Source organism: Onthophagus taurus, chromosome 11 (assembly GCF_036711975.1).
Source record: "Onthophagus taurus isolate NC chromosome 11, IU_Otau_3.0, whole genome shotgun sequence".
Classification (NCBI taxonomy): domain Eukaryota; kingdom Metazoa; phylum Arthropoda; class Insecta; order Coleoptera; family Scarabaeidae; genus Onthophagus; species Onthophagus taurus.
The window spans coordinates 34,329,935-34,343,186 of record NC_091976.1 but is presented as its reverse complement, the minus strand read 5'-3'; the positions used below and the strand labels follow the sequence as shown (position 1 = coordinate 34,343,186).

Sequence of the window (13,252 nt, the reverse complement as noted above, 5' to 3'; positions counted from 1 at the left end):
TTTTCGATTTGTTTTCAAACTTATTATAAAATTGTAACAAAAAAATAGATAAGGTCTTTTATAATAAAGACAGTTTTCACCAAAACGATGTAATGTAAGTATTTTAAATTAGTAGGTATTATAAATAGGGTTAAACAACATAACCTAAAAATGTTTTGATTTGGCGCTTATTTTATAACCTTTTTTTAAGGAACAAAATTGCAGTTCAAGAATAGTATATTATTAAATAAAGAATAGGAAACAATTAAAAATTAAGGACAATATTGATAAAGGTATTTATTAAAATTTCAAATTAGAATAATATGGGTTATCATCCTTATCATAAGGTATCAAATCTGTATCATAAATAAAAGGAAAAGAATTTGCGTTTTCTTGTTGAGCAATGTTAAAAAACTCCTGATTAAAAAATTTGGGTAAGAATAACACTCCGACTTCGTATGATCTCACATAAGACGTTCCCTGTTTATTAATTTTATTACCCCAAGCAGCCACAGAGATATTTGCGCTTGTTAATAATAACCAAGCTAATTTACTTTTGCAAGGGGAAATTCTGCAATATGTTTTAATATGAGGCATTGCATGTGTTCTCGACCAATAATTTGCAGACCATTGGCTGAAATAAAAAATTACTACAATGTTTTGATAAGATTATGGCTTTTTTATTACAATAAATAGTCTCGAACCCAAAGTTGCTTTTCATCGTTACTCTTCAAATATGATAAACATTTACCACCTTCTTCTCTAAAAAGGCTTGTTTGTACATTTTTTGCTGTAGGAAATATAACATTTAAATGAGGAGAATGTTCTTGATCTAATATTGCGGATTTCAAAGTGGTTAAAAAATCACCAAGTAACCAGTGTTCGGGGGTCTGTAGAGACCCTATGCTAGATGCTTGTGCATTGATTTCCCAATTTAAAATATCTTGATTTGATAAGTCACAATATTTATTTAAGAGATCTCGTGTTCTTAATAGATGACACCCAGTATCTTGTTGTAAGGAGTGGTTCCCTGGAGTTGATGTTACCAAAAAGACGCTGCATAAATATACAATGTAAATAATTTAGTTCGCAACGATTTAAAATACAAATTACTTTATATGAGAAAAGTCAGTCTTTTTTATGATGTCTTCAAAGTTTGATGTAAAAGCTTTGCATTTGGAATAGGCATCAAGATATTTTAATAAACTAGTTTTGAAACCTGTAGGACTCTCTCCATCCTTTTCCAAACTCCCCTCAGGTAGTGAAAAACATTTTGGGCTAACCCAAATTCTAAATTAAAAAGAATAATATAGATTCAAAATTCAAACAATTTGATAGTCTTAGTACCCTTGGTTATAATTACTCCAATCTTCTTTAAATAGATTTGCTGTTGACACAATTATTCTTAACGAATTATCACTGTAAACGTAAACTCCCAATTTACTGAAATAATAATTAAAATTAAAAAGTTAGTTAAGTTTATTGTTAATATTACGAATGGTGTGTTCCATATTGGTTACATATTATTTCTTTATGTTTTATATTCGATGGGATTTTATAATCTCCCTGTTTATTTTCTTTAATGATTTTGCCGTATAATATTGTTATTGGTGTATTGCTAAAAGTAATTGGTTAAAATCGAATTGCTTTTCATAAAAATAACTCTTACTCGACTTTGTGAACTTTATACTGATCAATTATCCAAGGTATATCAATTAAAAAGTTTATTTGTAAAGAACATTTTAATTCGCCCAAACTAGGACACAATAAATCTATAAAATATATAAATTCAAATTAACTATCACTTTTAAATCACAAAATGGCGAGACAGTGCATTTACCTGAAAATGTGATGGAGTTTCTTTGTTGTAACGTCTCGGGAATTTGATTAATCGACGAAAAAAAGATATTATACGGTCTGTTATTCTCCAATTTCGTGGCCATATCTATCTTTCTCTTTTTTGTAAACATCTTATTTATTTTTTTGCTATACTTTCTATTTGCGGCACAACCAAGTATAAAGTGAGGACGTGTATCTTCAGCCACACCTTATCACTTCCATAACTATAACCTTGAACATTATATTATATAATCATTTTAATCAAAACTTTTTATTCTAAAAAAAGTTTATGTATTTATCTTATCTATGTCTTCTTAGAATTGCAACTTTCAATTTTTAAACTTTGCCTTTAAAACGTATTGCGAAATATGGATTTAACCCAGGAAGAATATGTAAAAGATCCAAGGATTGCTTGCAAATATGGTTGGAAATGTTATCAGAAAAATCCGATTCATCAAACCAAATATAAACATCCCCCAAAAAAACGAGTAAGTGATAAATTCAATTTTTTAATTTTCCACGTGCGGCTAAACTAGGATTGCCATACGTCCCGGTTTTGTCATCAAAGTCCCAGTGTCCCGAAAAAGCTCTTCGGGACATGGTATTGTACCGTTTTTAAAAATATGAGGTCCCGTTCTAGAAGTAGGGGAGTTTTCAATAGATTTTAGGGAAATTTCACGCGTGAGGTTGGCAACTACTGGCGCCCGACCGTGCAGACAGCATACTGTACACAACAACCTCCGCACCAGTTCATCATTCATACTGATAGGTGATGGTTGGTGTTTTCACGTTTTAAAAGCTGCTTACTATTATACTGTGCTTATTCAGTGTGATTCATTTTTCGACAACAATGCCGAAACGAAAGTGTCACTTCCGCGATGAGTATTCTAAAGAGTGGACTTTTATTAAGAAGGGAAGGAATGAGGAAGAAGCATACTGTTCATTCTACAACGGCTATATTTCCATAAGTCATGGTGGTAGAGCTGATTTATTAGACCACATAAAAACAAACAAACATAAAAACCTCTTCTAAGCCGATCGCTGATTTCTTTGTAAAGAAGAATTCCAAAGAAGATGTTTTGGTAGCTGCTGCCGAGCTAACCACAGCATATCATATTGTTAAACATTACCATTCGTTCAAGTCAGTTGATTGTTCAAATAAGCTGAATCCAACAATGTATTCAGATTCTAAAATTGCAGCCAAACAATCTACGGCACGTACTAAAGCCACAGCGCTAATTAACAACGTACTTGCTCCTCATTCAGTTAGTACTTGTGTATCAGAACTTGAACAAATCCCATTTTATGAGATATCAACCGACGCTAGCAACCACAAAGCAGAAAAAATCTTTCTGAAGATACAAGTAAAATCATCAAAATTTCCTCATTAAAAGATGAAACATCAGATACAATAAAAAACTATTGTTTAACAAGCCTAACTGATGCAAACCTTCCTCTAGACAAGTGCTCTTCGTTTTGTGGTGATAACACAAATACTAATTTCGGAGGGGTGAACCGCAGAGGAGTGAACAACATTTTCCAAAAACTGGAAGATGTTTTGAAAAAAGAGCTAGAAGGAATTGGGTGTCCTGCACACATATTGCACAATACAGTTTCTTGTGCAGCTGATGTCCTTGCTGTTCTATACCATCAGAACTGAAGAACTTAAAAGTTTCTGTGAGTTTGTTGGCATAACTTATAAACAGTTACTGTACCACTCAAGGACAAGATGGGTATCACTCATGCCTGCTGTTGAGCGTATATTAAACCTATGGGAAGCTTTGAAATCATATTTTCTAAGCCAGGAAAAGTCTCCAAAATTGCTTGTAGATTTTTTCTCAAACTCACTGAGTGAGGCCTATCTCTGCTTCCTTCACAACCAGCTATCATTGTTCCACCGAAAAATAAAGAGAATTGAGTCTTCAAAAATTTCTGTGATTGAAGTCAAATTAATATTGGACGAGACTTTGAAGAATGTGAAGGAACGAGAAGAATCCCTGTTCATTGGCCTGAAAACTAAACAAATCGTAGACAAAGAAGATAAAACTGTCAGAGATAAGTTCGTAGAAGAATGCAAGGACTTTTTCCAAACTGCCCATGGTTATTTGAGAAAATGGAGTGAGTCCCTCCAGCACTTGGCCATATTTGAATGGACCACATTGGACACAGTTCCTGAATGGAAACAAATCGAAAACACCCTTGCTTACTTTACCGGCAAGAAAATATCCTTCCCAGAAAGTGAAGTTTTCGACCAATTTTCTTGTCTTAAAAACAATATCACACTGTTAAAAGACAAGCAAGACAAAGAAGAAAGTAAGTGGAAGGATTTAAGCTCGAGTGAAAAGTGGGTCAAGTATTTCAATACTATGGACAAAAGTCAATACTCCCACTTTTTGAAAATGTGTGAATATGTTTTTTCAATACCAGCTCACAATGCGAATGTGGAAAGAGTGTTTTCTATGATGTCCAACCAGTGGACTGACGAACGCAACCGGCTCTCTGTTCAAAATATTTTGATCTGCCAATATAATTTTAATAAAACTTGTATCGAGTTTCATAGCTACGTTCAAGGCCAACAAGACCTTCTCAAAGCTGCCAAATCTTCCGAGAAATATGAGTGGTTTTAACTTTTTTCAAACAGTCCACTTTAATTTCAGATAGCTACAAATACGCTTACATACTTTTAGTTTTAGGATATGTTAAAGAGTTATTCTGGAGTCTCCAGAATAATCTCAGACTGGAGTTGTTTTTTTTAGTTCTATTGATTGTAATAAAAAGTAGTAAGTAATAAAAAAACTTGATTTCGTTGTTAATTTAAATTTTTGTTCCTTTTACCAAGTAAACATTGTTTATAAAATAGTTGTTAAAAAAATAATGTTCATAGTTTGGTCAAAACTATGCTTATAAATTATAAAATACGGGTTATTTTATAATTTAAAAATGAAAAATCATTAGGGCGTAAACTGGACTACGTTAGTCGTCGTTTTCTCATACACTTATTGTAGGTGTCCCGGTTTACTACACTGGAAATATGGCAACCCTAGGCTAAACCGATATGTTTCTAGGTCTAGTTTTGCACTAGCACTATCATTAAAGCTAACACAAGACCTAAAAACATTCGGGTTTAGCCGTCTTGAGAGACGTGCGGCTCTCGGATCCGAAAATCTCGGATTTTTATTGAATTAAAACTATCTACACTACATCTGTACACCGTTGTTGGTGGAGATATAATTAAATTCTTTGCGTATGGTGAAAGATAATCTAGATGACTATTTTTTTTACGGTCGTAATAATTTTAAACTGTACTAATATAAATAATTAAAAAATATATCGATCAATTGATTATTTTAGCAAGTTAATCATAATTATCAACAACCCAATAAAAAGCAAAAATTAAATCCTGATGTCGCAACATCAACATTTAATAAAATTGATAAAAATGACGAAGATATTGAAGAGAAAATCGATAATGTAGAAAGAAATAAAGAGTTAATTAGCGAAAGTGATAATGAAAATATAAAAATAAAAGTTGTTGAAAAGAAAATTGAGATACCAGAAAAAACAGAAATTGAAATAAAAAAATTAAGCGAAAATAAAAATTTAATCTTAAGTGGTTTTGATAAAAAAGAATTTATAAAATCGAAATTTTTGGTGGAAATGCCGAACGATTTTTATCAATTTTGGGATTTTTGTAAAAATTTAAATTCAAAAGATCCATGCTTAGCCTTAAAAGAAATCGATTTAACATTAGTTGGTCCTTTCGACGTATTATCCGGCAAATTTGATGATAAATTAGAACAAGATAATGAAAACTACTTAATTCATTGGAGATTTTACTACGACCCACCAGAATTTCAAACGATTTTAATCGGAACTAATTGGGGTTATCATATTGGGTATTTTAGAGATGAACCGAATAAAAACCCCGTTTTCTTAGCAGAGAATTACGCCGAAAAGAATGGATCATTTTCCGTAATGGGAGATAACATTTTTGGATCAATTTTGTAATAAAAAATATATTTTCGATTATATATTTTTTTTAATTTATATATTTACATTTTATAGTATATATTTAAATGATCTCTTAAAAAAAGCGTCTCCATTTAAAAAGATGTCGATTCAAAAGTTCATAAATCTCATTAAAAAAGAATCGGAAAGGCTCGATTTAAATCTTTCAAAGAAAACTAATTCGATAACGCAACGAGATCGAAATGTAATTGCGAGATCTTTTAATTCTTTGGGAATGGTTGTTCCGTATAATAAAAAGTAAGTTTTTTTATAATAAGTAATTTGATAATTTGAAGATAATTTTTTAGGACCGAATTGGGATACAGACCGCTTGCTATATCAAACAAAGAGTTGAAGGTTCTTTTTGAAAAACTCGCAAAAGCTACCGATTCGGAAAAAGCTTCTCTTATGAGCGATTTACAACCGGTTTTGACTTACGCCAGCATCGCCACTGATGAATGCGATTTTGCGACGGGATTAGAACTTGGACTTGATATGTTATTTTATGGAATAGAACATTTAAATTTACTTACAAAAAAATATTTATCAACAGCTTATAATTTGTTAAACCGATCCGAATTTGCTTTAATAATTCAAGCTCATATGAGTAATCGAAGAAAAGGAAGTGATTTAAGTATTATTTAATAAATTTCTTTATTGTATTTTATTTATTTAAGTTACTAATAAATGAAAAATTGATAGCATATCTTTCTTGGTAGTGTAGAGTTTCTAGAACGCACAGAACGACATAGAAAAGCTTCCAAGTTCTTTTAGAAAAGACGTGTAATTAATCCAAACAACTCAAAAACTGTTTGCAGAACTACAATTTTAGTAAAAAATTGCAACTAATATTTTAAATATCAAATAGTATATTAAAAAATAAGTTTCGTAAGACACGCTTGAAATGCACGAATTCAAGTTTAATGATAACCTCAAATTGTTTAATTTATACCCACGCACTAAATAAAAAGTTATTTTCACTAAACTTGTTGGGATTACAACATAATTATTCATAATGACACCTATGTGAAGTTAGCCCCCAATTAAACAGAATTTTACATGTATAGTATTTTAATTATAACATGAGAACCAGTGAACCGATTTCGATAAACAATGTCTCATTCGAAAGCTTAATCCTTGGCCAATACGAAAGTGGAAATGCCCGATTGACGATGTGACGATAGCAACAAACCTTCCGACAACAAATTTTTATCCGCAATTTCCTATCTATTTTATTAGCTGATATCTTTCTTATTATTAGATATAGCAGAACATTAAATGCACCATATGAAAGCTTGATTCTTTCTTAGAAGTATATCATGAAGTTATAGACTTACACAAGGACGTTTTTGGTCAAAAAATTACCAAATTCACACGTTTTAGCTACTTTTAAACATTGTTGGGATCAATAACTTTCTTATATGGGATCAATAACCAAGCAGTGATAGCCGCGTGTTATACACCATTAGAAAGACCAGAAAATTGTAGATAAGATAGATCTATACTTCTATAGTTTTCCCCCCATCAAATAAGAAAGTTGTTTAAAGGAATAGAAATTAAGCGTTTTTGCGTGTAGGGATGTATATTAAGGGCGATTTAAGCATGACGTCGATAGACATTTACCAACGAAAACCCGGGTTAAGATAGTTTAAAGAGCGCTCTTTCCGAGTGTGATAATAGTTTTTTAAAATTCGGTTTGATAACAATTGCTCAAAGGCTTGAAGTTTGGTAATTTTAAGCTATTTAATCTAAGTACAGAGCCACTGCTTTGTAGTTTAAGTACAGATTGATCCTAGTATTAACTATCGACAGACAAAGACCGGTTGTAGATAGAGAAAGAATCTCTAATTATTATCTCGAATTATCTCTAATAATAAGATAGATATCAGCTAAGAAAGTAGATAAAAAATTACGGATACAAGTTTGTTGCTATCGGACAAATGTGGAGGAGGCTGAAAACTAGAATTCGTAAACATAAAACTAAAGAAAATTCCAATATTTTTAAGCATCATATAAAGACTGAACATAATATAAATTATGGAGGAGTTGAGCTTTTTCATTCGCATGACGCCAGGTGGATTCGATGGATTTGTAACTTAAAATATGCAAAAAAGTTGGCTTTTCGAAACGATACAACCTCCGAGTGGAAACGTGCCCATTACACACCCACAAGTACCCATCAATTGCATTTCTACCTTAATCTTTTGAATTTCTCCAAAATAAGGTTTATTATTCTTCTCTTTCAGATTTGACCAAAGGATTTGACGAATATTTCACCCTACGTTATGACCTTTTGATGTTAAAACTTTGTAACTACTAATGCCCGACTCGAAATCTCTCGCGGGGTCATTTCAAAGGTTGTACGCACATAATTAGTAAATTTTGAAATCGGGCATTTCCACCTTCGCGTTCATTGCAGATCATATTTTCGACCGAGATTTTGATGACTAAAATTGGTCAATTAGTTACGGAGATAATTGATGTGTTTAATTAATTCGTTTGTTGTGTTTTAATCAAAATCCTTAAATATTTCGAATCGGGCATTCAGACAACAGCATTCAGCCAGACACAAACTTTCGATTGAGATATAAAACATTAAAATCCGTCAAACTGTTCTCTAATTATAGTCGATTTAGTTTAAATTAATTTTTTAGCACGAGCGTTCACACGTGCATAAACAACGAGCCGAAGACGGTGTCATTCCGAGGGCTGTATAAACTTAGCGGGAGAGAATTGAAATCGAGCATTTTGTAATTTCGATAGAAGACACTATGACGAATCGAGTGACGTATAGATCTTGATCATCGGGTACATCGTTTACGAGTTATCACCACTTAAAGAAGGTCAATTTTGTGTTATTTTCGTGTATCTTCGCATTATTTTGGCGTTTTATCGAAATTCGAAAGAGTTTTCAAATCGGGCATTTCCACTTTCGTATTGGCCAAGGATTAAGCTTTCAAATGAGACATTGTTTATCGAAATCGGTTCACTGGTTCTCATGTTATAATCAAAATACTATACATGTAAAATGCTATTTAATTGGGGGCTAACTTCACATAGGTGTCATTATGAATAATTATGTTGTAATCTCAACAAGTTTAGTGAAAATAACTTTTTATTTTGTGCGTGGGTATAAATTAAACAATTTGATTTTAGGATTTAATACGAAAATACATGGTTAACATTGCTTGTGTTGTCAGTTGTAATTGTCATTTGGTTAAATGCAGTTTGTTGCCATCGTCACACGGGTTATTTTTTAATTATTATTTTGTAACCATGTACACGTCTTGTTTAATATTAATTTTTAATTAATTAACTATTTTAACTTAAGTAAGGTACTATTAAATAAGCTATTATACTTATTTATCATTTATATTTACAATATAAAGATATTTCAGTCGTTTGACATATTAATTGATACACAATCTATTAACATAAAGTCTATTAACACACATTTGGTAGAAACAATTCTATCTAACGACAGATAATTGTCGTTATGCATTGATAGCCTAAGAAATAAGGTTTTCATCCGTAAATATGTTGTAATCTCAACAAGTTTAGTGAAAATAACTTTTTATTTTGTGCGTGGGTATAATTAAACAATTTCAGGTTAGAATTTAATACGAAAATGCAATTTTAACATTACTTTTAACTTCCAAAAAGAAACGTCAAATCGCAACTTTAAAGTGATTTTTCGGTAAGTACTACACTTTTCCGCACTTTTTTTTATCATTAACACATCTTTTGAGTCATTTCCTACCGATTAAAAAATCGATTTTTAAGAGGGACAGGTATTCTTTAATTATTCCCAGCATCAGATGATGTAAAGAGTGTCATTACAGCACCCGTTTGAGTACTGTAATAGCTTTTAAAAAATTTTATTTGATTGTTTTTTCGAAAATAGAAAAGGAAGAAGATTTCCGATAGATGGGGTTGCACATAAATCATTTTTAAAGTCCCTAGATTTACAAAGTACCGCGGTTGGGTTGCCTGTTTTCGAGCCAAAATGGCGGTTTGACAGCTTGTCACTGCATCTCACCACTTATTTACAAAAACATTGCCGTCTTGTTGCCTTTGGAGTTGCAAAAATAGCAGTAAGAAGGACTTTCGACTCTTCAGAGTACCACGAGAAAAAAAGAAAGGAAATTTGGCGTAATGTTTTGGTTTGTAGTTTTAAATTTCCCGCTTGACTTTCGAGCCAAAATGGCGTCAAACCGCGGTACTTTGTAAATCTAGGGACTTTAATTGTTTTAAAGTTGATTTTTTTTGTAATACTTTTTAAAGTTTAATTAGAAAATTGACATTAAAATCTTTTAAACATTAAACGATTACAATATAAATATTAACAATTATTAACAACGATTCATTAACATTTTAATTTTTAGAACTAACTCATATCGTACGACTTATAAGTATAATAGTGCCTTTTATGTTTAACCGTACAAAATAATAACATGGATGAGATTAACCCAAATAACTAAAAGAAAAATGTATCAATCAAAACGTTTATAAAGAAAAAAAAGTATTGCAAACCTGTATAAATGCAATTCCTAATCCAACGACACCAATAACATAAAGTCTCGCTATGAACCAATTATGAATTTCTGAATAACAACCTCTATCGTACCAATTATCAGCGCTGTTTAATTTTCTTCCGCAATATGTACCATTTGGTTTGTCGTAAAGGATATCGGGGTAACAGCAAGATTCGGGAACCCAACGTTTGTCTTCCCAAGCTTTAATCATAAACCAATCTTCGTAATTTTCAACACCACAACATTTCAACTAATCAAAAAAAAAATTAATTAAAAGAAGAACTGGTGAATGAATGATGATGTTACATCCGTTTGAATTTTATCCCAAATGGATCCTAAACTATTCGGTTGGGTGTCATTAATATTGTAATGATGTTGTATTCCGTTTCTTAGTTCTTCTTTTAAGACGTGTCCGATTTTCTCGCGATAAATAAATGCCAACGATCCTACTAAGAATTCTGCTAGGAACATGCACACCACTAAACTAAAATACTTAAACAAAAAATTAAATAAAAATTTATTAATAAAATATTTATACTTACTGTGATTAACATGCATCGATTTTGACACCATGATCCGCAACATGCGAAAAATGCCAAAACGAACGTTATTACACCAACGGCGATTGCTAAAGTGTCCGCGCCAAGAAGTGCAAATTGTGGTAATAAATTTGCTAATCCCTCACACGCTACTTTTAACCAAATTCCTACGCCTAAAATTCCGCATCCAGATATCTAAAAAAAAATTATATTTAATATTCGAGAATTTACAACTTAGGTCACGGGTGAATGAAACAAAAGGAAAATACCGTTATGTGTATCAACACCATTTCTTTAAACCGTGCGCTGACTCTACAAGAGTCGCCGATGCGAGTTGAACTACTTTTGGTTTAAGTTTAAAAATATTTTTTATTAAAATAAAGAAATATTAATTAGAACAAAACATTCACAAAGAGTATTCTAGAAACCAAAAACCATAAACCTCGAGAAAGTGACTTTCATCGACATTCTACACAGAGATTTTTTTAAATTTTCTTTTCTTACCCACAGAGCAACGTTCAGCCAGCAAAAGAGATATCGAACGCAGGAGTAACTCGACTTAGACATGATCTTTTATCTTTTTTCTTGTAATCTGCAAAAAAAAAATTTATAGAATAGATTTTCTTTATTCGAAGTAGTGCAACGGAATTATAGCGAAGTAGCATCGATCCGTTTTGCATAAAACATGTCTTTGTAACCATTAGAGACGATGTCAGGTGCACAATAGAAATGTTATTTAAGTATTTTCAGCTGATGACGCTCCCTCTTTTAACCTTGACTAGAAATTTATTGATTTATAGACAATTGGTGTATTAACAATAATAAATTAAGTTTATTTTTTTTAAATTAATTTTTTTTTTGTATTTCGGGAAAGAAACTACATATTTTGTTTGTTTAGTAAACTCAAAATGTAAGCATCACCCAGATTTTCTCGCCTGATATTTTGAAAACAAACACGTTTAATGACTTGTTCTCCCCGGCGTAACAATACCAGAAGAAGTCGATGCTCTCATTTGACCACCGCGCTATAAATGGTAGGAAAAGTTTACTAAAAAGTTTCAAAATTATACATACGTATATGTTTTTATTTAATAAACGAAAGAAATAAATTAATCAACAAAAAAGGAATGAATGAGAATAAATCGAATAAAGGAATGTATGAGAAGTAGGTTTCAGTTAAGATTAAGCTGTTGTAAAATCCGTAACGCAACACGTAGGATAAATACTTATTAATAAATATGAGAGAATCCCACATCATATATAAATTAACAAAAACAAGTAATATTTTTTATGTTATTCGTTTTTTTTAAAGGTTAATTAATGATCTTTCATTAAGATTCTTAGAAAATTTATTACTCAAGAATAAATAATATCTGACGAATTCTTTTTGTAACCAAATTTATACTCATAACTGTACCCGTTACAAGTCTTTCTTCTTCAAGGACGCAACATTTGCAAACTCAGCAAATATTTTCTTTTTGATTAGAATGAAATGGTTTAAGAAAGTTCTTAAGGTTCGAATAAAAAAAATTATATTTCGATGGAATCTTAAATGACGCAAATTTGAATAAAAACAAATCTGAGTGACGCCCTCGGAATCGATTAATCTGAACGCAACTTATCGTTTTTTACGGGTCATTAAAAACGTAAACGATACGCGTGCAACCGTTCGTATTTCAAGCGACTAAAAACGATAAAAAATGTTTAACAAAAGTACTAGACAGAAAAAAATTAAACTTCCGGTTTGAAATTCCTTCTTTTAAGTCCATACAAGTTTAATAAAGTTTAATCGTAGGTCGAGGTAAATGTCACGACGTTAAAATTAGTTACATAAATGTCAAATGAGTTAATTAACACTTTAAAATTTGTATTAAAAAAACTTAACTTACCTAATAATCGATTAATTTTTTTTTTAATTTTACGGTTAAATTAGATATTTTAACTTCGGTACTTCCCACATCATATGATAATTAAGTTATAATAACGTTATTTATATATAAATAAAACGAGGGTCGCGTTTCGTATCACAACCGTTTTGAAGGACAAATTGGCACTGGTTGTTTGAGAATACTGAGCGAAGCAAACAACATTTCAGTTTAAATGTCCCACTTATTATAACGGAAGCGTACGAGGTTTGTCGACGACGAACAGAAACAGAGTTAAGTTCCGATGAAAACGGAGTACACTGCCCCCTAGAGAGCCGTTTTTCTAGGAACGTCCGCCAGAGATGGCGTTTAAAAAACTGCTTTTCATTAATAAATTAGAAATTTTAACCGAAACGGGTTACTTAACAAGTTTTGTAATTATTTATAAAAAGTTATAAAAGAATCACGACACATATATGTAATGTAA

At 31.4% G+C, this 13,252-nt stretch overlaps 3 protein-coding genes across 4 annotated transcripts; 1 reads left to right on the top strand and 2 right to left on the bottom strand.

Annotated features, from left to right (window-relative positions):
* On the top strand, positions 1-6,530 carry LOC111414532 (Histone PARylation factor 1). Of its 2 annotated transcripts, XM_023045892.2 has the most exons (6): positions 1-94; positions 191-272; positions 2,137-2,306; positions 5,170-5,822; positions 5,884-6,084; positions 6,135-6,530. In XM_023045892.2, the coding sequence occupies exons 3-6, from the start codon at positions 2,187-2,189 to the stop codon at positions 6,469-6,471; spliced, it is 1,311 nt and encodes a 436-aa protein (XP_022901660.2). In that variant the 5' UTR covers positions 1-94; positions 191-272; positions 2,137-2,186; the 3' UTR covers positions 6,472-6,530. The 2 variants fall into 2 exon arrangements, with proteins under 2 accessions (XP_022901660.2, XP_022901661.2); XM_023045893.2 differs by lacking the exon at positions 191-272 and having other exon boundaries at positions 14-94.
* LOC111414530 (probable tyrosyl-DNA phosphodiesterase) lies at positions 262-2,052 on the bottom strand. The gene is made up of 7 exons (XM_023045891.2): positions 1,820-2,052; positions 1,649-1,751; positions 1,475-1,597; positions 1,327-1,422; positions 1,093-1,269; positions 667-1,035; positions 262-613 (listed from the first exon to the last, which is right to left on the bottom strand). The coding sequence occupies exons 1-7, from the start codon at positions 1,947-1,949 to the stop codon at positions 280-282; spliced, it is 1,332 nt and encodes a 443-aa protein (XP_022901659.2). The 5' UTR covers positions 1,950-2,052; the 3' UTR covers positions 262-279.
* A 3,552-nt stretch (positions 6,531-10,082) lies between the features above and the next one.
* Positions 10,083-12,972, bottom strand: LOC111414528 (Tetraspanin 5D). Its single transcript, XM_023045889.2, has 6 exons — positions 12,790-12,972; positions 11,405-11,492; positions 10,904-11,095; positions 10,668-10,853; positions 10,360-10,611; positions 10,083-10,303 (listed from the first exon to the last, which is right to left on the bottom strand). Exons 2-6 carry the CDS (start codon positions 11,465-11,467, stop codon positions 10,214-10,216), a joined length of 783 nt encoding a protein of 260 aa, XP_022901657.1. The 5' UTR covers positions 11,468-11,492; positions 12,790-12,972; the 3' UTR covers positions 10,083-10,213.
* Between the last annotated feature and the right edge of the window lie 280 nt (positions 12,973-13,252).